The 25,794-nt window shown below is 32.0% G+C and overlaps 1 protein-coding gene across 2 annotated transcripts; it reads left to right on the top strand.

Moving 5' to 3' along the window:
* Positions 1 to 3,353: 3,353 nt before the first annotated feature.
* DRAM1_2 (DNA-damage regulated autophagy modulator 1) lies at positions 3,354 to 21,758 on the top strand (the record flags this gene model as incomplete). 2 transcript variants are annotated; one of them, XM_051209418.1, is made up of 9 exons in its annotated part: positions 3,354 to 3,417; positions 4,293 to 4,309; positions 8,592 to 9,239; positions 11,030 to 11,083; positions 14,616 to 14,683; positions 16,329 to 16,477; positions 18,358 to 18,529; positions 19,421 to 19,494; positions 21,594 to 21,758. In XM_051209418.1, exons 3-9 carry the CDS (start codon positions 9,157 to 9,159, stop codon positions 21,756 to 21,758), a joined length of 765 nt encoding a protein of 254 aa, XP_051074873.1. In that variant the 5' UTR covers positions 3,354 to 3,417; positions 4,293 to 4,309; positions 8,592 to 9,156. The 2 variants fall into 2 exon arrangements, with proteins under 2 accessions (XP_051074873.1, XP_012798148.3); XM_012942694.3 differs by lacking the exon at positions 3,354 to 3,417 and adding an exon at positions 3,418 to 3,655 and having other exon boundaries at positions 4,293 to 4,442; positions 9,119 to 9,239; positions 11,929 to 14,683.
* Positions 21,759 to 25,794: the final 4,036 nt, after the last annotated feature.

The following is a 25,794-nucleotide window of genomic DNA, read 5'->3' as shown; positions in this document are numbered from 1 at the left end:
ACAGAGTTCACGGTAAACCTGCAAATTAACAGCACGTAGTGAGATTTTAAAATATCTATGCGCTTATCGTAAGCATTTTGTTAACTGCGTTCCTCTTGTCAGATGATGATCAAAATTACGTTGCTGATTATGAAGATCATTAATAGCTTAATTCTTCAGCTTGCACAAGGCACGAGCCGATTGCATGGAAGGTAGCAACGAGCACTGAAATATCGTTTGTTATCTTCAAACCTAAAATATGTAGGTTGCTAGTTTTACATTTACCTTCCCATCAGATGGAGAATATTATGCTCAATTATCCGAATTAATAACAATTATGATCAGGAATAAGAAGCGCAAGAGGATGTATCATAGATGAAAACACTAAATGATGGAGTAAAATGTTCAGTAATAAAACATTTCGTACTCAAAATAGTTTGCTGCACCATTATATGCCTTTCGTTGCCGAGGTTTAGTTTAGGTTACTCTCTGTCAGTAAGCCTTAAAATTGAAATATTTCCTTTTCTTGCTAAGTCATTTTAAAGTTTATTCAAAGCAGAGACGATTTTACGGTAAACTTTGTGTAATCTACATAGTCCAGAAAATTTTATAACATCGACTAAGTTATAGAAGAATAAATTCTCAGGAAGATCCCCTTGATGTCTTAATTATATGGTTTGATTTACACATATTCAGCAGGAAAGTTTTATCGTATACCTATCGAAACAGTATACAGTAATGAAATTCCCCAAGATTATTCATCGAAATTCACAGCTCAGGTGTGGTTCATAATATGAACTAATATAAATGAGATTATTTTGTTTATTTATTAACAGATTGTTAAAGGTTCAGCTACATTTCCTCCAGAAGCCGGATACATAAAACTTATAGATTTTTCCAGATCCTTCTTATACTTTTATTACATTTACCCATATAATTACCTTGATTGCTTTTTGCGTGTGGAGGAGAATCCTACTGAAATTCATTAGTAATTCGATTTCTTTTGTGAATAGTTTTGAACATAAAAATCTGGAAAATGTTTATACAGCTTAGTTGAGTACGATAATCTAATTCAGCGGTTTAAGATAAGATTGGGAATTGTTTCTGAAAAATGATGACTATCCTTATGAAATATTTTGTAAACCACTACAAATTTGAATGACATACTCCTCGATGGTAAATGTTTGTTGCTTCAAAAGAAATCTTATAGGAAAGGTTGCCTCAGCAAGTATTTCACGTGCAAAATTAAATATTTGGTGTTGTTGTCAATGAACTAATTGTTTTCACGGAAAACTATTTGATTACTATCATTCGATGTGAATAGAGAAACAAAGAAGCTATGAAAAACAACGGTAGTCATTTTTAGGGACGTTATATTACTCCATCCAAAGTTCGCAAAACACTAACATTTAGTTTTGTTCCTAATTTATTTTACAAAAAAAATAAGCTTTCGTTTGACATATGTTTTACTGCCATATCCTTTTCTGTTCCAAAGTTATTATAATTTAAACGGAACCTTTTGTACTTTATTTTTCTACCCTAATACCCAATTTGAATATAGTTGTATTTTTCTAATTGTTTGTACGTTGTGATCATGTTAATCATCTATTTATTAACATGTCTTTTTACATTAATCTGAACTGGGAATCGAGAAGAAATCGAGTACTGTTCTAATTGACTCGTCTTCTCACTCGCTCTCTGACCTGTCAACCAACAGCCCAAGGATGCTAACCTCAATTTGGACTCGTGCATTTCTAGCATCAAGTTACAACAGTAAGCCTATCGTGTCAAGTACTTGTCCTAGATCGACACAAGTTCTCTCCTGTATATTATCAGGTAGACAGATTAAGGACGTAGCATCATTTCATCAAGATATGTGCAATGGTGAATTAGAAACTGTAAGTTTGATAACCATATGAATCTTATGCTCAAGGAGAAGAATTAAAGATAAGATTTTATACCAATTATTTATTTGTGAAATTATCAGCAATTTGGCTATTTAACTTAATTCACCGACGTTTTTTCCTTTTAAAAAATGTCGATTTTTTAAACATCTAAATTTACACTGTCAGTCATTCGAATACCAATGCACATAAATAGGTTAAATGTTCAAAATAAAGAAACAAGTGTAGCAAGTGTTTTGGCTCAGCTGACGATGAATATTTTGAATAGAGTGAAGATCAGAACAGCTTCAACAAAGTTCAGCTCACAAGTCCATAAAGACCAAACATACGTTGTGGATTTTACTGTTAAACACAACTGAAATTTATCAGAAACATGTAGAATAATCCAAAGCCAATAATCACTCATTCTAATTTATCACACAGAATTTCGGATTCACATAACATATTCAATAGTCACTTCTTTTCGTATACAACGTTTATGTATTACGTTGATAAGCTAACTTCGATTTATAACTTTAGTACATAGTCTTCATTCACTTTCGGATCTTAATTCCATGTGTTCTGGGTTAACGATCACAAACAAACAAGAGAAAGGATATTGCTTGGATTGTGTTACTGATCTTAACATGAGATTTAACGAATGGAAGTAATTTAAACAACTCCACAAAAACATATAAAAAGAAACAAAAAGGATTTAAATGTTGCATTATATTCGACTATCTGTTTTGGCGGTTTGTACTACAAATTGCTAAATGTTGGATACTTTCTGGATCATGTCAGTATTCAAATCACTTTAAAGTTTGTGAGGTAAAATAAAATAAGCTTGAAATAGTGTGAATTATCAAGAGGATTATAGTCAGTTATTAAGCAACTAGGTGCGTTTTATTACATCAATTTCCAAAGTATTCCCGTTAATATATATATATATATATATATATATATATATATATATATATATATATATATATATATATATAAAGCCATAGTTTGTAAACGTGTTTCTATCCAGCCAAAAGTTCTTAAAAGTAGGTATCAAAAAACGGTTGCTTCTCAGTTTTTTTTTTCTTGTTGGAAAATATTTATTATTTCCCGACTTCATTTCAACGTTATTTTAAATACGCCAAGTATTCAACAAATTATCATGTACTGTAAGCAAACTAAAAAAAATTGTATTTACATCTTGTGTTTATCATTGCGAACAGAAGTAAAAATAAAACTCACTCTCCTGATTAGAATGTATCAAGATAGTTTATTTACTTCAAGTATATTCTACTTTATCAGCAGTAATTCATTCAATCATATCTCTTGCATCAACAAGTAACGATAGCTAGCTTACATGTATTTTAAACACAAATCAATATTCTAAATAACTTCTTGATTGATTGGTTAAAATCATGATTATGTTTTACTGAAGAAAAGCGTCATGTGGATTGAGTTATAAAATAGTTTGCACGCTTGCGGTTATACTGTGATATTCTCGATTTTAAATGAAGCAATTCACATTAACATTTGATTAAAGATTGATTGTATGAAAGTAAGTTTACTGCTACTAATTAAATTATTCCATTTGTTTACTCATTTTAAATGTTATAATTTCAGTTGATGAATAGACAGATAATTGATATTATAGAGTTTGGTGTATTAAATATTCATGGTAAAACTTAATTACAAGTATATGCATAGAGACAATGCCTACTAGTCGGATACTGCGATAATTCGCTTGGATTAGATGATTCAATTGATAAATGTACAAGTTAATGATAGTTTGAAATGTGAGTGATTAGAAGAGAGTAAGTAAGGGTGAAATGTTATATGCTGTATTAATTACGATGAATTATTAATATGAGAATCGAGATGATGTGGAGAAAAGACAGTTGCTTAATGATTACTGATGATATTTGTCTGATATTGCAGTCGTGTTATTTGGAATGGCTTGATGTAATGCTGGTTTTTATCTAAAATGATAGTTTATTTCAAACAAATGACTAAAATGTGTGTTTGAAGATGGTGGAAATTGTATCAGTACTGGGACCATGATATCCTCATCATAGACTATCCCTATTCTCGAAAATGGTAAGTTGTTGTTATCTGTGTAGTTTCCTACTCAGTGAAAATGACACATGATGAACATCAGGGTGAATATTTGTAAAGTGCTTGCAAACTTTACACACGTATGACTTTCAGCAATCAGTTTTTCCATAATCAATAATGATAAATAATCTTGAGTCAGTTGTACATGCCCAAATGACATACAGTTAAAAAATGTATATTTTAGTTGATGGAAAATCTGTTCATTTTAACAGCGAATTGAGCAAATAAAATGTATGACAATAAGTTGTACCAACACAGTTGACATTACCTTACGAATATAATTTAGTTCATCGTAATTCGTAATGTTTTCTGTTTTAGGAAAATCAAACCAGGAAGTAAGTCTTCATCCGATCCTACTTTGGTAAATGTACTAGTTCTGTTGGAAATTATGTGAAAAACAAATCCTGAAATCTGAGATTTTAGCTCAGCAAATGTGATATAGGGAATGGTAGCTCACTTAAATTTGACGTAAGTAATGTTTGGTTACTACGCATGAGTAAATGAAGTTTTTAACATTAATTATCTTGAGTGTGAATGGATTGATTTAATCATTTCGAACAAACGAGTAATAATGACAGTTTTGTGAATGTCACACTGCAGTCATTACTAGATGGCCATCAAATGATTCAAACGAATCTGAGATTTTAAGAAGTGACTCATAAATTCACGTGACTGATGAGTAATTGTACGGATAGTAATTATACTGATGAAGTTTTCGGGTATAAGTATAGTATTAGGTAGTGTTGAATTACTCTAAATGTAGGGAAGGACGGATGACCATGACTTCTGTGTATAAGAGAAATGTGGTTTTATTTTAATCATTATTTTAATTCACATTTGCTTTTCACATTCCACTGACTTCACAACTTTATATTGTTTGGGATGTTATTTTATTTAATCACATTGATTATGGAAGAAATACTAGACCTATTCCAACTAACCTATTCGAGTCACATTTCCACGCATAGCTAGAAAAGTAGTACATTGCCTGCAATCTTCTTGTACATTATGTGAAAGCTTATCAAATACGTTCTACAATCGTCGGCGTCTCACTACTTATCGTAACATTTCCCTGCAGACTACAATCCTCAAATTGATTTGGTTACATTATGCAGTTTACTTACAATTTGGAAACTAGATGGTTAAAAAGATGTTCATTCATAAAATATTGGTTGAAAGTGGAATCATACATTCAATAGTTGGATAGATTTATTAGAATTTAATCAGGATTAGATTCAGTGCTTTTCGAAGCCTATGATTTTTTCTGCAATACCATAGTGTATAGTTTTGTAATAATAATAATAATAATAATAATAATAATAATAATAATAATAATAATAATAATAATAATAATGGAGACGTCAAATATTGATCTGCGCTCTTGATCTTTTGAAAATTATCTCAGTATGTTAGTATAAACTCAGAAAAATAAGACCGTATGTTCTCACTTTGAATGATTAATGTGTGAATCAGATAAAATTAGATACTTTTTAAACAATATTAGGTCATATCAGTCAAATAATGTAGGCTAAACATCCATATTTACAAAGAATGAAGTTGATGGAGACTGAATTTTGTGCTTCATCATTATTTTGATTTGACATTTAAATAGTGGTTTCCTGAAGTCCGATAAGTACGGGTCAGGTTATGGAGAGGAAAGAATAATCTTTTTTATTCGTTCGAGAGTGTGTTTCAGCACGTTTGTTTGACGTGGTGATCTGTTGAATCTACAATAAAATCATGTAAATACATGAAAATACATGTTCACAAATGTAAATAGACCCTAAAAGAAAAACATTTTTGTAAAAATCGTTTCTATCTAAGTAACTTGTCCTGTGACAATGACGACTAGAATTCATTAAAATGCATATGTTTGAGGACTGTTCAGGCTGTAATTATCTCACAAATATAATAACTCTCTCAGAAAATAGTGACTACGTATGTAGATGATGAAGATAAGAGGAATTGTCAACAAGTAAAGCTGTTCTTTGAACCCTTTGAAATCTCTAAAACATTGTTAAAACTCTTTGTCAACCCTTCATAATTGTACTATATTTTTGAATAGATTCTAGTGAAGTTGATTGTTCAGCTGCTATTGGGAAACGAACATCGTTAAGTCTTCTAAATATCAGTACTAACTGGATAATTTTGATTTAGAGCACGATTTAAAATGATTTTGATTAAAAGTGCCTCTTTACTGGGTAGTTTTAAAATGATGAAAAGCGTTAAGATTGGTTCATCTACTAATTAATATTTCAGTATCTTCGACTTTCTTAAAATCTGAAGTACTGAAATTTATATAAAACTTAGTGATTAGTATAATTGATCAATAAAACACACATAATGTATAGTGATTAGATACTCATTATTAAAATAATGAATACATACATATGATATAAACTTCAATACTTTTATCCGATCCAAGTTGTTTCGTATACATTGACTGAAAATAATTTTTTGTTATTTTAAAAGTCAAATTTGTTAATGTACTATTCAACATTTCCTATTTATTTTATTTTGTTGTAATTACCAAGTTTCAAATACATAAATAAATAAATAAACATATTTTATTAGCTGAGTAATTGTTACTTATTATTAGAATGAGAACAAGTTCAAATCAATTGTCTAATTCACTGAGTGTTTAAATATACCAATATCTGTTGACTATAATTTACCTTTATTTTGTTCAGTAACTAATCCATATAGATTTATATGGAGTCAAATAATTAATTCATCACACAAAATCTATTCAAGATATCATGATACTGAAAATGACTACTTCAATTATTATTAATAAGCTTAGTTAAATAAACATGTTTAAACTTGATCACATTCAAATGGTGAATACATTTGATAGCATCATTTTCAATGTCATTTAATATTCTTATTACGAATGAAATCAACTTTGAAATAAACAAATAAATAAATATTTTTTTCAATGATTGAAATCATGAGTCAATTGAAGCTAGACCATCATAAAGAAACCTCGAAGCACTGAACGTCTTATTGTGGGACGAAACGACCGTCCATTGTTTCCAGGTTTTCTATGGTGGTCTAGCTCCAATTGACTCATGATTTCGACTGTTGAAAAAAAGTTGTTAAAACAAAGAAATGATCACCGTTAAGTAAATATACAATATGATATTAAATAATTTTGAAGTTAATTGAAAGAAATCGAATGATGTAATTATCTGAACTTACCAATCTAATAAGCTTAGAAAATTTGATAATAATAATAATATCAGAAGGGGTTTTTTGGAGATTTTAATAATTTCAATAGTTGAAATGATAGGTTCTGGGTTCGAATCTCGCGGGTGATGGGATCGTGGATGCGCACTTCTGAGGAGTCCCATACTAGGACGAAACGACCATCCAATGCTTCCAGGTTATCCATGTTGGTCTAGCTTCAATTAACTCATGATTTCAATCAGTGAAATTTCTAAAATCTCTACAGAACCCCTTCTGAAAATACTTTTTTCAAAATTATAGAAAAACAATAGTGGTCAATTGATTTTTAAAAAAAAGAAAATTATTTAAGATTTATATTATCCTTATGCATAAACAATAAATATTGTAATAAGTATTGATGACAATATGATGTAATAATAAGTAAAAGTTTATTAAGTTATTGCTTGTGACACATGATTTAATGAAAGTTGCTGTCAGTCATGTGAATTATTGTATTTTATTATATATATATATATATATATATATATATATATATATATACGCATTCGACGATTGTAACTATTTTCATTACTTAGATATGATCATGTCAATTAGGGTAGCAAAGATGATATCATCAAAAAATTGAAAGCAATTCATTTTCATAATTATAAGAAAGGCAATGTTATTTAGGGTGTAATAGTCACTGAGTGAACGGAAACAAACTAATGATTAAACATTTATTAGTTTATTGAAGGTTAATCAATATTAATTGGATTTTGATTTTAAGAATTGAATTGTTTTTCTGGTTAGCATTTTTTAGCAAGTTAGTTTTCTACAGGATGAGGTCTCTAACCCCATGCTCAACCCTCCTCTTTTATCCAAGTCTGGGACCAGTAGTAGCCTCTGAGGGGCTGTACGTGGAGTTATTATACTGAATTAATCAGAATGTTTTCCAGTTAGTAATAACTTGTAGTTAATCACTAACCATTATCTTAATGGCAGCATACACTTGTTAAGACAGCGTAATTATTTTGAATAGGAATGATCTGAATTAAGAGGAAATTAGGTTTCTCATGATATGAAATCAAGTATTGAATTGTAAGTTTTCCAGCATACGAAGTGTTTACACGCCTTAATAGTCGGAATTTCTTTCTTGCTATCTTACTCGAAAGTTATTACTGGACAGATATTCAGAGATTCTTTTTCGAAATCAACAAATCAAAACACAAACTTAATAGACGTAAATGTATGGTAAACTCATTATCATTTTCAATGTTATAAAACTTTTAATGGTTTATTATGAATTAGAAATTGTGTGATTTAAATTTCAGCAGACAAACAGAAAATATGATTGAAATGCAATTAAGAAGTGTCTTTTGTAATGAGTATGTTATATTTACATGATTCAATGAATTTATATATGATTGTTATTATTATTTAATTTATTAGGTCAGAATGTAAGTTTTTTACATGGAGTTATAAAATTGAGGCACAATACCTATGAATGTAACTTATAATTTGGGTTTACATTTTAAAATGGATCATTGATACACCTTTTATAGAATAGCTTTTTTCATTATTTGTAGTCTATATGGTTAATCGTATTATTGAATAATTTGTCGTGTTTTCAGTTAGCTAAATGTAAGATGAACGAACCCATTCTCATCTTATTATTCGTATCAATATTGGAACTAACATTTTCATGTTACACTGATATAATCAATACCGATTCAAGAAATCAGACATGTGACTCAAATGGTTGTGTTCCATTGGTATTATCAGTCTTAATTATCCTAATTCATAATATTCAAAGACAACATGCTCTGAATTAGTGATCACGTTTCTTATCTGAGTAAATGATCGATTTATAGTTTTCTGAACTCCAGTTGTACTTGGAGAACATTCTAAAATCCACTCGACAGTTGTATTTGCAGCCTCGTAATATACTGAGAATTATGACTTTTTTATATTTTTAGATTTTAACTCAACTTGTGGGAAATATTATTGAAGTTGAATGGTTATTTGTCGGAGAAAATTTAAACCATTGTGGTTTTCTAAAACTGCTTTTGCAATCGCTGTTTTAGGATTACCTCCATTGTAAGCTAATTATATGAATTCTTGCTTTAAATATTTATTTTACAAAACTACTCAAAGAAAGTGACATCGAGTTGACAGTAATTTGATAGCATATATGAAACACTTTATGTAACTATAATTCTCAATAAAAATGTCGAATTTTCTTGTGGTTAATATTTGCTATATAGTTATTAAGACGATGAGGTTTGAAGCCTGTCTTTAAATCTGCTTGAGTTGCTTTGATATGAATATATTTCGAAAATTACACTATCTGAATTAGTATTGACAAATGCATCAATACATCTATGCAGAAATATGTAAGCCTAGAAGCACTCGTAGCTTAGTACCACAGGATAATTAAAGAAAAATCTTAGTAGATAGATAAACTTGAAAATTGATTGCTTACTAAAGTCCGTATGAACATGAATCATTTTTCAAACAAACAACTAATGACAATGATAAGGAAATTATTTTCTCAAACATCAGTGGTGCATTGGTAACCTATAGAGTAGTCTAGTGTCTAGTACTATGTCAAGCCCACATGGGTTATTCTAGTTTCCAAACAAACCAGTTTATTCATTGTTCTCAAATCACATTTTTACTTTGTCACTTATTCACTTATTAACCTTGACTGGTTTTCTATGAGCTTGTGAGTATCACCCACACTATTCGTCACATATGTTTAGCTTATTTTTGTCTGATTATAAAGGTCGAGTCATGCTTGACCAAATCGAGTTGGTTCACTCGAATTTTCCACTTTGTTTTCCTGTTTTTCATTGTGTATGTCTGTTTGTATAAACAATTGCTTGAAATGAATTCGTCCGACGTGAGCCGTATTTGGCTTCTTATTACCACTACCAGACAAGCGATGTTAGCCTATGTGTAATAAACGAAGTTAAGTGACAGATTTATGTTCATCATATATTTATTCTTTAAAAGTCATAACTCATTCTCATTTTTATCGAACTTTCATTGTGCAAATACATTGACAATGAGTAAATTTGGAAATTCAAAATCAAGTTCACTTCTATTATCTTTTCTATAACGTGATTGTAATTTACTTGACTTAAAGAAGCTTTGTTTTTTAAACCACCCAATTTTGTTAGTTTATCATTGATGAATTGAGCTACATACTGAATAAACATGATACACAATTTTCTACAGGCTCGTAGATTACTTTTCAAAATCACTGTATAGAGTACTTTTAAATTATTATTACCTATACAGAAGGAAAGAGTTTCTTAACGAAAGTGTTTTGATAAAATTAAGGTCTTTATCATAAAGATAAACTGATAAACAATTCATAAAAGTGTGTATAAAATATCAGAGTGATATGTTATATTGACAACAGCTATATTACAGAGAGTGATTTACTTTTTTAAAGCAAAACAACGTATACAAAACTGATTTGAGGTTTTTCTCATGAAACAAGACCATGAATTGATAGTTCATTCTTCCTGTTGGGTATGTCGATGTCTGTATAACAATTTTTTCTACTTACAAATCCTCAGAAACACATCTGGTTACTAAATGTCTGTGAATGATGGATAAATGAAGATGAACCATAAACTATGACAAGTCAGAAAGCAGTGAATAGCATTTACCTGCCTAAGAGAAAATCCCAGTAGCGTGCATTTCTTGCTCTCATGATAATGTAGTATGAAAGTACCTGTTATTAGGTTCCATAGAATTCAACTTCATTACATTTATTTAACTTCATACTTTCTTTACGTGCGTTCATTTCATAATATAAATTTGCACATTCATATGTACATATCTCAACAGAATTAATTATTTTTTTCCTTCTGAAGGTACGTAGCATCTGTGCATTATGAGCATGTAAATAGTTTATTCCCATTTGTTAGGTAAGTTTTTGTACTAATTTCGTTGTAACTAATTAGAAAACCAGTTGTAAAATCATTATCACATTAATATACTGGCTGATGTTTACTAGTTACTGCTGAAATACTGGAAATACGAAACGAAATATGATGGGCAGAAAATCATTAAGAAAAATACGATTAATCAAGCTTTTTATAAAATAAGCAATGCTCAATGAAACAGAAAATTAATCATGTCTCCTAAACTTATACTACTGCAATGATCTTGGTATTGAAATCCAGCAAAGTTTTGAATTAACTTTAACTGGTATAAACATAAGGTATGGGTATCAGATGTTTAAAATCCAAAGAAATTAGCTAGGTTTAAGACAAGGTACATCATTTAAAATCATAACATATGAATCAAGGGTTGTTTGTCATATAAAATAAAATAAAGTTGTTAACATTGGGATGACTAATATGAAGTGTTAACATTTTTTGGTAGATTTTTGTTCGCTGAGCTGGATGGTTTGGTCGTAGAGCTTTCATATTTATTCTGAACGACATCATCAGCACAAACTTCAGGTAGAAGTGTAGCGTTCGAATTTCTCCACATGTGGTTTACAGAATGTCCTCTAGACCTCGATATTAATTGGTTATTGTTGACCTTTAACCTGTCATTGTTTGCCTCTCTATTTTGATTGTACACCCCAATAATTTGATTACTGGTCATATGTCATGGCATTTGACCGCCAATTCATGTCCGTGCAGGCGAAGATAAAGAGGGCGTCTGCTTTGTTTGATGTGGTGTTTTTCGCAGTTGGAACAATTATTTTGTAGATGATGTTCGGTTTTTCTTCTTTTGTCATTTCGTTCTTTGGTTTGCATAGGATTGATCGAAGTGACTTCGTCGGTTTGTGGGATACACCAATTCGAAAAGGTTTCGGAAATGTCGTTGTAATTTCTGATATGTCTTTTACATATGGTAGGATGAGAAAGTATTTGACAGTGTGGATAGAAGAACCTTATGGAACCTTCTTCGACTCTATGGTGTACCTGAGAAAATCACCAATATCATACGGAGTTTATACGACGGACTACAGTGCCCAGATGTGCATAGAAGATAGCGGACAGACGAATTCCAAGTGAGGACTGGATTCCGACAATGTTGCTTGCTCTCACTATCTCTTCTTCTTCTTCTTCTGTTGGTTGACTGGATTATGAAGACCTCCAAAACTCAGGGGAGTCACGGAATACAATGGACAGCTTGCATGCAACTAGATGATTCAGAATTCGCAGTTAACCTAGCTCTTTTATCCCATCCATAACAACAAAATCAAGTCAAGACAACCAGTGTAGCAGAAGCCTCTGCATTAGTAGGCCTAAACACAGAAAGGAAAAAGCAGGATCCTTAAATGCAACACGGAGAACACCAACTCAATCACACTTTGTGGAGAAGCTCCGGGAGAGGTGCAATCCTACACACACCTATTGGGGCAGCATCATCGATGAACTAGGAGGATCTGATGCAGATGTAAAGGTGAGGATTTGCAAATTAAAGGCAGCATTTTTACAGTCGAACAACATATGCAAATCAAAACAACTGTCAACCAAAATCAAAGTCACAATCTTTAATACGAACATAAAGACAGTCAGTTTTATTGTACGGAGCTGAAACTTCGAGAACTACCACAACCATCATCAAACATTTACAGGTATTTCTAAACATTTGTTTACGTTAGATACTCAATGTCCGTTGACTGAATACCATCAGCAACAGCCTACTGTGGTGGAGAATAAACCAGCTTCTAGCTGAGGAGGAAATTAGGAAAACGCACTGGAAGTGGATTGGACATACATTGTGGAAATCACCAAACTGCATCACGAGGCAAGTCCTAACTTAGAATCCTGAAGGAAAACTGAAAAGAGAAAGACCAAATAACACACTGCGTCGGAAATCGGGAGGAGGCATCAAAAGGATGAGGTAGCAAATGGAAAGGATTGCCCAGGATAGAGTATGATGGAGAATATTGGTGAGCGGCCCGTGCTCCTCGATGAAAGGTAACAAGCGTAGGTAAATAAATAATAAGAATTGCATACTGCATAGTTTTGACTGCGATTTCAACGAAATAACATCAATTTTTTATAATGCCACCATGTTTACTGTTCTGTGTTTTAATTTAATGTGTAAACTAATATATTTTGGCAAATTCCACAAACAATAACAAATATAAAATTTTTACATAGCATTCTAACCAACAAATGACTGCTGAATTCTTTATAATTAGATATCTACCGATAAATGCTCGAAAACTGGAAAGTGTTTATTCAAAAATCACGAGGTTTCGGAATCTCTATGCATTCAAATGAAAATGAGTATCATAAGATTAATGGGAATTTAGTTGCATTATTGGCAAAGTCACTAGTTTAAACTAGAAATGTGAAACAGCATAGCAACAATTAAACTAAATTAGTGTGCTCAAAGTAACTGCTATGTTATTTATTTAACAACTTCAGTATCAAAAGAATTAAATAAAGCAAATATAACAATGGATTTTGAATACGTTTATTTCATGCAACCGTTGTTATGATCACAAAATCAGAGGTAGATTGATGTCAGCAAAGAGGAATGAAACGAGGTGACGGGCAGCAGAGAAGGCGAGTTATCCAACTTGATTTAATCAAGCGTCACTCGATATCAATCGTCAAACAAAAGTTACAGACATATGATGAATAGGGTAAGTAATTAACACACATAAGATCATATAAAAAAAGGTCCGGCTTATAAGTCAATAAGTGACAAGCTAAAAATGTGGCTTGAGAAGGATGAATATATTGGTCTGTCCAGGGGCTAGAATAACCTATATGGGCTTGAAATAGTACCAAACCCTACACTATGATAACCAACATCAGAAATTATGATGAGTGGCGATTGACGAAAGTTTAAAGAATACATTTAAGCATCACATGTTTAAATCACATGAGATTACAAAATATGATAGAAATTCAAATTAGTAAGGAGATTGGAATTCTGAAATCAAAATCATTGACCACAAAACAATTGTTTTGACACTTAACAAGTTGAATAATCAATCAGTGATCTGAATAAAGTAAAAATCAATATCTTTACATAGCGTTAGGTCATCATAATGAAAAAGGACAAACCAATCATTCATTAACGAAGTTAATCTCATGTTGACTAGGTTAGACTGATAAATGATGAGAATGATTTTCTGAAAAACTATATGCAAAGATAGTTTACTGGAATTCAATACTTTTGATTTTGATGGCAAATAATGAAGGGGATGTTTAGATTTATTATTACTCTTTATACTTATGGGATGTCTATAAATATCTTTCACTTAATTAGAACAACTAAAAGTATTGTAAATTACAAACTCTAATTAATGTTTTCGTATATTCAGAAAAAATGGGTTTTCTCAGTTTTGTAATGTCATTCAAAAAAATTAATTAGTTTCTATCTCTTCAAAACACATTTGAATAAAATAGTTTCCACAATCACAAATTGGTTTCATTTAAACAGTGTTCTGCAAATCCTTTGCTTATATATTTATAGTTCATTTGGCGTATTTCCACCAGAAAAACATTGGTTTCGAGTGCTGATGATTAGCTATGCTCTATTCAGTGAGTAATGTGATTTACAACACGTTTTAAAGCTATGTAAATTCAATTAAAGGTCTAAAAGTATATGTAAATACTTTCACCAGAAAGATTGTTTTTCACCAAAAGAAATTAGGCATTTTCCAGTACCCGTTAAAAGTTATTACATATTAGTACACTGTTTCTGGATCAGCTTGACAAAATTCAATATTTAACACAATATACTTCGATCTCATAAATTCGACCTCATCACTGAATCATACTTGACTTAAGATCTATGAAAAATGGATATCTACCAAAGTTATTTCAGTGTATCAGCAAAGAGAGATTGGATTACTGTGGTGAATGGGAAAGGAGTCGTTATCACAATGGTATCAGATATAATTAATAAGACTAGAAATGGGCAGTGTCACATGGAAATCAGGAATTAAATTCATGAACAAAAGGTTTAATGCAATATTAAAACTCAAATGATGATGAGAGATACACATTTTCATAACGGCAACGGGATTTTAACCATGCTAATCAGTTCCCTTATAATTCATGAAGAAAATCTTTCCATAAATTTGAGACTAGAGGTCCACTCATGGAAATTTCAAACGATGATTAAGTGGTTAGATTAGTTTCATTGACGCAGTGAATGTATGTTTTCATTATTTGTTTGTTCTTTAAATATTATAGGTTTTCTGAGTGGATAGTAGTTATCTCATCATTTTTATAAAGAACAATTATGTACTCTAATTCTCAGTGATTTTCGATGAATGGTTGAAACGATTTTGAAGAAAACATTTGTCGGCTGATATACCAAGCCTACATAGCTTATTCTAGCTTCTGGACAAAACGATTTATTCATTCTTCTCAAGCTACATTTTGACCTTGTTAATTATATTCGCTTCACCTCGATTCGATACGGCTACAGATACTGAGTACCATTTAACTAAAATAAATTGGCTTACATAACTACTCCAGTTAATTTCGCTAGACTATATCCAGTTCGCGTCCTTCGTTCTCTCTCTCTCTCCCTCTCCCTGATTGTCCGTTCTGATCCACAATTGTACAAAATAATAGGTATTCGAAATTCATTCTCGTATTCGACTTATTCAATTCCGTTAATCACTAACGCGAGTTAAGTCGATAATTCTATACGATGAATGGCAGAACGTTTATTTCAATAACAACAATAATAATACGATTTAAATGGAGTGAGATATCGGGCCACTAAAAGTGATGAGCCTGTCGATAACATCCTCGTCTGATCTAATTGACGTCAAAATGAAGGGGCACACTAAACAAGCATTTTCATCGGTACACAGTTGTTGTGTGTAGCTGTATTTCTCTATTGTGGTAATGCTTGTATACATGTGATAGATCAAATGATTTCGAATTATGACATTTAGAAGCTAATTGCAAATAATAACGACTAAACAGCATGAACAGTATGCAAATGAGTTCATCAGCATCATTTGTCTAGCTGATTTGTGACCAGTTTCATTAGTGAATGTAATGATCGTCGATCGTCAATACAGAATCATTTTAATGTGAAAATTTTCTATTTAAGTAATGATCTTCATTTCTATTAAAAGCAGTGTGGTTGGGACATATTGTTCAACTTATATTTATATATATGTGACACACTACATAGTGTTTTACTTCATTCACTCGTTTTTAGATATGGCAGGAAACTGTTTTTGGTTCGTGATAGCTAGACGTAAAATTGTAATTATGACCAAATCTCTTATTCCTCATTTAATCAACTCATTTATCAGACTATTAATGATCATTTCTGGATTGTGTTTAATCGGTCTATCGATTTTCGATGTGAGTTTATTATGTTTTTACTCGTGAGTAATTTATAATATTGCTAACATAATAGATTGTCAACTATAATCATGGTTTTAATGAAATGTTGTGCTAAAGTAAAGTTTTACGATTTCTCAGGAGAGGATTTAATTTATTTTGTTTTCTATACTGACTAACTCAATACAGACTTACAAGCAATACTTTACTCACTAACACAGAATGTCAATAACAATAGATAATGCTAATTAATTACTCAATTGAAATTTAATGAATTTCCTTTAAATCTGTGATTTAATTAAAGGTTAAGTTGTTTTAGTTAGTGAGAATATTTCACTTGTAATAATCCATTTGTGCTTTCGATGGACCTATATTGGGGGCAGTCATAATTTCGTGAATAAATTGCAAATGATTTATGTTACTATCTTTATTTATCACTAAAAATTGAAGGAAATGACTCTACTTCAACTGGTATCTACGAGAGCTGTTTATTCACAGTATGAAATATCAGCATTTTAGCCGTTTCTTAAGTCAGATATTTAATCATTTTGTCTTTCAGCGATTCATAGCAAAGTACAAGTTTATGTAGAAATCTAAGACGTACATTTTGTCCTATTCAGGACTCGTCATTTTGGCATACCTGCATCGCACAGTTGATGTTAATCAAAAATGTCAACAATGGGACAGTCGAAACTGTTAGTAAATAATTTAAAATACATTTTTTAAATATCTGTATGATTTCATAGTTCTGAGCGGATGTCGGTGCAAACCTCTTGTTCTTGAGCACACAAATCACAGTTCTTTTTTCTTATTTACTACAAGAAATTTCGGAAATGAATTGTTACTATTGTCATCAGATCTTGAATTGTTCCGCATAGAATAACAACACATTCGTTTTCGCGCATTAAATGTTTCAATGTACTGCTAACTATGTTAAAGATACGGAAAGCCTAGTTATTGATGGATTGGTTGACATGAGATTAATAAATCGACAGGAATGCATTGATTCTTAATACATAAGACTGTAGCCAGTTCAAATTCTTTAAACTTATGATACATAATACTACATATTATTTGATTTCATTTGCTTATTTGGTAAGACTTCTTTTAAAGAAAACAGCTGAGTTCACGAAGAGTTTTATGAGCTTTTACGTGAAACTGAAACGCAGTAGATCTCGGCTTAGTAATAAACAATTATTTTTGAATATGGCCTTTATTTATACCAGAATGGTTAAGTTAAAGTCCATCAGTAACCAGATGTATTTCCAATAACTATATTATTATCTTTTCTTGAAACTTTGGATTGTTCTTTGAATAACTTTGGAAAGTTCGCTTATTTACCAACGGTTAGATAAAATACAAGATATAACAATCCATGCTTATGGTATAACAGTAGTCATACCTGTACACGAATGGATCCATCGGCTACACTTTGTACTTGAACTTTTGCCACCTGGTGTCACAGTCAGAGACGTCATCACTGAGCTCACAGTTTTCTGTTAACTTCCACCGTCATCAAAAACAGTACAAGCTACATCGAATTAATTAGTCCAGTGATCATGTTTCAACTGATAAGTGGAATTCAGTCAAGGCTGGGTACTGAACAAACATGATATTTGTTGCTACCCAGTAGTGAATCACTGTTAATAACTAAATTAGATGTTTGATTAAAGTTTTTATAATCAATGAAATGATATGACTTAAAACTGAAGTCATTGTTAGTTTATAAGAGCATAAATAATTTTAACTTGACAAATTTAAGTTTCAAAAGTTATAAATGAGTAAGGAATATGCAAGTTAGGAGCACTAAAATGAAATAGGTTGAAATGAATTGTTAGAAATTTGAATAGGTTTTTTTTCACTTTATTTCTTCATGAGTTCATTTTATTTTCAATCTACAGATGGAGAATTACAATGAAATACACTATCTGATGACAGTTGGGAACTTTACGTGCCATGTTCTGTCGGTATTGTTTGGATGTTGCCTAGTGGCCAAATATTTTGAGAAACCTTTCTGGTTTAGTTGCTTTCGCCTTCTGCTTATTGTACAAATGGTTATCGGAGCAATGTTATGTGAGTTTCGAGATAGATATATATATACTGAAAATGTAAAGAATAGTTTTCGTCGAAGAAAATCTTGCAATGATGCTTATCTTGATAATTTTTTACAGAAAGTATTTATCAGTACGCTAGTAGTAGTTCAAATGTTCTCGCCCTATAAAGCTACCGGTAGTTACAATATAAAATGCTGTGCATTGTATGAGTATTAGATGACAAATCAATACATTGATTTATCTTGTTATTCAAAAGCCGAAAATTATGTTTAGAATTTCTATATTCGAATACGCTTTCATTAATATGTATCAAGAATTGGAATGAATTCAGGTTGAAGTCGATTAAACAAACATGTGATGATTAGTTATATTTGTTCCCTTTGAAAGCTCATAAATAATTTGTAAACTAATTCGAAGGACATTTCATAAAATGTAACGTGAAGTACTGCGAACTTAATTAAGCTTCAGAATATACAATAAAACTACCTACAAGTAAAAATCCGTAACAGATTTGAGATGGTTTGAGTAACATTAAATTGGTATCATTACAAGTAATTCATTGTTCAAATCTTGAAACACAATTACTTGAGGTCCACCACCACAACGAAGTGGTTAGAATACACTTTCCTCATTCTCTGACTGTTTCTCAATAAACATTGTATTGATTAAAATTAGTTATATTTATAAATGACCTAACTAAATGTAAGTGTTACCATTAGAACCTAGCTGTTGTACATTATAAATAAGTATGTGGTCGAATTAAGTTTAGAAATTAGGAATGATGAATTAAATTCATATTAATGGCAAACGTTTAATGAAAGTTTATGATTACAATAAATAAAGATTGAAACTAACATTTCAACAGTCAATCAAATTTAATCGTCACCAATATTTGTTTGTATACTTCTAGTTGTTTATTTCAACGTAATCGGGCTTCCTTTATTGAATACATCGAATATTTATCGAATGAAACCAACTGATGGTGTAAGTTTCCACTTTGTAAATATTATGGATGAACATGCTTTGCATTTTGAGTGAATTCACACTATCGGTTAGTGTGGATTGGTTAAATTCAGTCCGTCAATTCAGTGTGGATTGGTTGTGTCTAGAAAGATATTTTCTGAAGTCGTACAGACTCGACCGAGCTTGATTGAATGAACATAAGCTGTGTTAAGAAAGATAGAGAGTGGTATCATTTATTGATAGATATGGAAACACAGATGTGTAAACTAAGAATTTCCTTTTCAATGAATTCTCTTCAGGTCCTACAATTAGATATCCAATTTAATAATATAACTTGTTCCACAAGAGCAGTTGAATTGGTAGATACAGAAAGAGGTGGTTAGTCTAGGCAATCTATCTTTCAATCTCGAAATGATCATAAGACGTGTAAACACAATAATTGTGGTTTACCCACAAAAAAATATTTCTTGAATTGCTCTGTGCAACTTTAGCATCAGCATTTCGCTGGGTGAATTGACTCTAAAATTTACGTATAGACAGCGAATTTTTGACCACATTTAGGTCTTCCTTGTTCTCTCTTTTCTTAGCCGGATTTTTATTTATAAGTTTTTCTGGATATCCGTTTTCATTCAGGGTAGTACTTAATACCTTTGTTTCCTCTTCAACCACATATAGCCTTGATTCTATGGAGAAGCGTTTTAATAAGGTCCCCTCTATGTTATAGAGGAACAAAACTAAGAAAATATGTATATTGGCCGGTCCAAGTCATTTTCTTGTTTAAGTTTCGCCTTAGTGATCAATCTACTCTCTTTGTATGTAGAACACCTAGAAGGGCTGTTCTACTTCTATTTTCTTCCTCACATGTGAATTTAATAGACGGATGAACTTCATTAAGTACCTTGGTGTCTCTATTAGGTCAGTATAGTAGTTATATAGGATGAACTTATTATCGATATATCGACAGTAAAATGAAAACTTGTCATTCTGCTATATCAGTAGACTGTTTTCTAGTCCAGTGAAAAAATCTAACGGTGAACTCATCGCTACATCGTCTATTTGTCAATATTATTTTACCAGTGAATTTGAAGTTTACGTTCACAGTACATTTTAGTAATAACTCCACATCCACATCCACAGGGATTGCAGTCTCTATTACTTGTTATCTTTGTTCACAGATACATTCAACAGTCTCCCTGAGTGAAACATCGGTAATGAACGATGTTATGCCTAAGGAAATCATCGTTTGTCCTTTAGTGTTTACGTTTTTGTTCTTGTTGACAAACTGGAATACATCCTTAATACCATGCTTCTCTAAGCATTAGTGGGGTGGTTTTAAAATGGTTATTAACCGCTTTTCTACAATATGATAAGGAAAATCGTACGTGTTCGAATTTAGTCTTAATGGGATACCCGGTTTGTTGATCTTCGGTAGTCCATATGACCTAGGTAATTGACTGTTTTTCTATGAGCTTGTGAGTATCGCTCACACTATTCGTCACATATCTTTAACTTATTTTTGTCTGGTTATAAAGGTCACGTCATGCTTGATCAAATCGAGTTGGCTCACTCGAATTTTCCACTTTGTTTCCCTGTTTTTCATTGTGGATGTGTGTTTGTATAAACAAGTGCTTGAAACGAATTCATCCAACGTAACCCGTATTTGGCTTGTTATTGCCACTATCAGATAAACGATGTTAGCCTATGTGTAATAAACGAAGTTAAGTGACAGATTTATGTTCATCATATATTCATTCGTTCTTTTAAATTGGATTCAGATCACCTAGGCACTAAGACATTATTATCGGTGTGTTACTTAAATTCATTGTGTTCACTAATCTTACAATTTCATTTAAAATACAATCCAAATCACGTTAATATCTTATCTCAGTCATCTTACATTTAACAGCTTAATGTTATATTACAAACAAACGTAAAATCATATGTTATAACTGTAAACGGTGTATTTGTCTCAAAACTAGCTTTCTTTCAGATTATTAGTTTTGAAATCATAGTTGATGAACTTGATCAGATCTGGTAACCACAACACTAATGTTGAAATTTATGTAAGAGAGTATTTTGTGCTTTAACTAATATTTTATTTATTTTGTCAACGTGTTTAGGGCTACTGGGAATTTCTTTATTGTGCAATTGCTGAGTGGGTTATGGTGCTTGCATGTATTCTATTCACTCTAGTCATTGCTCTGGAAACTCAAACATATGAAGACGTTTTAGTACGAAGTAAAATCAGAAATATTACCACAATACAACTTATGAAACAAGTTTAAAATATGTCAATTGTTTCGAGCGACATCTTGTACTCACTAATCTTTAAATCAAATTGATGAATATATTGATGAATAACGAGTCGATCATTTCTTTATGAACTAACTGGTGAGAAAATCGAAAACTTGGTTCTTAATTTGTTTTGAAAGTCAGTTGGGGAAACATTTAAATCGGATGTAATTTGATTTTCGCTTACATCAGTTGAAATTTTGATTCTCATTTGGAAATACCATGGTTGCATGTGTGTCCACATTTAGCAAACAATCTACGGAGAATTTGAAAGTTGGAATGACAAAGGTTATCAATAATAAGTATATATATATATGCAAGAAGTTAGAGGTTATTTGGTGTTAGAATCAAGGAAACATTAGGGATGGGTGCTGCAAATAGTTGAATGAAGTTCAGAGACAGATAAGATAAATTATGTGATAATTTTGGAGGTAATGAAGGGTTTACATAAAATTCATGGGATTAAAAAAAACTGACTAGATGGGTTACGTTATAATTGAATAGGATTTGAAAAGTTTACATAATTTAAGAGAATCGAGTGAATGGAAATGTATGAGTTAAGGGGTGGTTTAAGAATTCGGTGACGAAAGAGATATATAACAAACTAAAACATTAACAAAATAAAACTGATGACTGAAAATTAAATTACGAGGGTTGTAATAGGTTTATCACTGTCTCTTTTTGTATACACAAATGAGGTTTGAGTATCTTTCTTATCGCTATCGCTTCAGCAAAACAGAGAGAAGTAGTATTTCTTTGTCTGCTAGTAATTTTAAAAGCATGAGGAATGTCAGTGGTGTACCTGGTGCCAAATAAATGCTGAACTATTGCAATTTTAAGACCCTTAGTCCCTCGCAGTCTCAATTTCTTTGGGACATGCTCGGAAATGCGAACATGTAATCTCCTCTCGGTTCTTCCAATGTATGTGCTTCGGCACGTACATGTAAATTGGTAAATACAGTTGGAACTTCTGAGAAAAGAGGATCTGTCCATTTTAGTTTGTTTGAGCGAGCAGTTCGTTTCCCATAGCGTCGTCAGTCTTGCTGCTGGATAGGTCATCTTCAACGCGGAATTTATCCTGCGATTAATTATTTCAGTGATTTCATCTCCCTTGAAGCCTAAGTATAAGAAGCAGGTTTTCTTTTCTATTATATCGTACTTAACCCGAAGGTTGGTTTGGCCATATTTCTGGATGAACTTCACCGTATATACATTTTCACGTAAGTAATTTGTAATGAGATAAATTTCATCTTCCAGGCATTCCTTTGAGCAAATTTTGCGTGCGCGGTCAAAAAGGGTTCGCACGATACCCTTTTTGTAACTCATTGGACAGAAACTATGATAATTGAGATAAACTCCACTCCAGGTATTTTTGCGGTGAATGTGTCTTTGTAATGTGCCGTCTGATGTTTGTCTGATTAAAATATCTAGGAAATAGAATTTATCTTCTACTTCATGATCCATAGTAAAATTAATATCCTTGTGTGCTTATTAAACAGACTTAACAGGTTCATGAAGTACTTATGATTGTTGCAGACGAGAAACGTGTCATAAATATATCTACAGTAGGGTGTAGTTCCATCAACTACATGCTTGAGCTTCTTCTGTCCCATGTTTCCTATAAATATGTCGGCCAGAATCGGACCCAAAGGAATACCCATGGCTTCTCCATCAGTTTGGCGGTACAACACGTTGTTGGATTGAAATTGTATGTTTTTGGTACACAGAAACAGGAACTTTTTGAATTCATGGGTTGGTAAAGTCAGAAGTTCAGGAAATTCACATATGATATCTACCGTTTCTTCCAACGGGATCTTTTTGAAGAGTAAGGAGACATCAAACAAAACCATGAATTTATCAGAAGCATTTAGGCTATCAAGCTTTCGTACAAATCCGAAACTATCCATCAGACTGTAGGGTGCCAGTTTCTTACGGCTTGGTTCTAAGCACCTTGTCAACCAGGAGGCGAGTTCATGGAAGGGTGATTTGGTCATAGATAATATTGGTCTTATCGGGATGTCGGGTTTGTGTGTTTTAGGTAGACTGTATAAGTAAGGTAATTGCGATAACCTATCAATCCCGGTAATCTCACTTCAAGAATTTCTGTACACACTAGTAATTTCTGCATTTTTAAAATCAAATCGAACAGAATTGATGAGCGTGTTTAGGTCATTAACATACTTGTAATACTCATCTAAATTGTAACAGAAAATAGTCAATTTCAAAACTTTTGAATTCTTTTCGAAAAAACATAAAAGGAATGTTGTAGATGCGTGTAACAGAATTAGAAATTGAGATATTGGTTGGGAAGGAAACATTCTAAGTATATTAGTTACTAATTATGTAAAAAAAATAATTAGCTTAGAAACTGATGTAGCATTAATTCATAACTATTCTATGGTTTTAATAACATCAGAGAGTGTATGTGATTTGAAGCATGATATGAAGTAAAGAAATCTTCAACTCCGCACTGGAACCCTATAATTTCTTCTACATGGTGCGCACATGCACGGAGTTCGTTGCAAATTCATTTATTTTTAGCTGTAAAGTAGTGATGAGGCTAATGGTGTTGATGGTCCTTTTGTGATAACCAACCAAATTACAGTGGGAATTCGAAAAATGCAGTTGTTTTCCGTTCATTTACATCGATTAGCAAAACTGACTGCAAAATTATTTCCAATCATATTCCAAAGATTTAGATGACTTATTCAACTACCTTGACAGTATAGGTATGCCCATCCAGTTATCTGAATCACCATGTAAGTGACACAGCCGAGAATGTCCCTTTTTCCCCAAAAAATAGTTGGACTAAACTTCCTGATTTCTTTCCGTAACTAAAGATAGATAGGGGTCCTAATAAGTGATGTCACATATGATTATGATGAACTCAATAACTTTACTTCTCCAGCACGGTAATATGACCGAGCTGGTTTCAGATAAACATAATAACAGATTCTGAAATATCTCTTGCCACCTTCCTACCCAATACATGCAGTTTGTCAGTTAGTTATGCAACTGTATCTATGTAATGTCTGCTATTATCATCTGCAACAAGAGATAAAGAGGGTGATACGTAAAAGATATTGAATGGAGAAAGAAGATAGTGACTTATGAGAACTTCCATCCAATGAATTTTTCGAATACTGCATGTGTTAACATCTATAACTAGTTAATAACTTTTGATAGGTTTCGATTTGTTAGTTGAATTCTGTTGGACCTTGGAATCATAGATAACAACAAGGTTGAGAAACGAATTGAAGAGAAAGACGGTTGAAATAAATACATAAATGATAGCAGAATAACAACCACAAATTAACGAAATGAAGGTCTATAGAACAAACAGTTAGTTGTTTTTAGAAAATTCGAGTAGCTTATACTTACCTGAGATTCACGTTAATGAGGTTGGTTAGAAAGAGAATGAAAGCTTCATAATGAAATCATGCAGCTCAGAGAGAATAACTTCATTAAACTATCATCTTTAGCCGAAATCGTATTCAAATTAAGTTTAATATGTCAAAATAAGCTAATCCTTCATGTCATACGGGGTTTAAAAGTGTAGGAAACACTAGATAACATGCGAAGAGAAAGTAGAAAATTATCGTTGCAAGTAGGAGGGTGAATAGGACACACATTGAGGAAAGCACCTAACTGCGTCACAAGACAAGCCCTCACATGGAATCCTGAAGGCCAAAGGAAAAGAGGAAGACCGAAGAACACATTACGCCGAGAAATGGAGATAGACATGATAAAAATGAACAAGAATTGGATGGAACTAGAAAAGAAGGCCCAGGACAGAGTGGGTTGGAGAATGCTGGTCAGCGGCCTATGCTCCATTGGGAGTAACAGGCGTAAGTAAGTAAGTAAGTAAGTAAGTAAGTAAGTAAGTAGGAGGGTGAATATAAACGTCAAAACACAAGAGTAAATGATTTATGAATGTACATACATATTGAAACTCCTCTTGGAGTCCCTCTGGGGGCTACTGCCAGTCCTAAGCCCGGATAAAGGAGGAGGGTTGGGCATGGGGTTAGC

This window comes from Schistosoma haematobium, chromosome 1, assembly GCF_000699445.3.
Source record: "Schistosoma haematobium chromosome 1, whole genome shotgun sequence".
NCBI classification, from domain to species: domain Eukaryota; kingdom Metazoa; phylum Platyhelminthes; class Trematoda; order Strigeidida; family Schistosomatidae; genus Schistosoma; species Schistosoma haematobium.
Note: the sequence above shows the minus strand (reverse complement) of the source record. Positions and strands in the feature narration are given on the sequence as shown.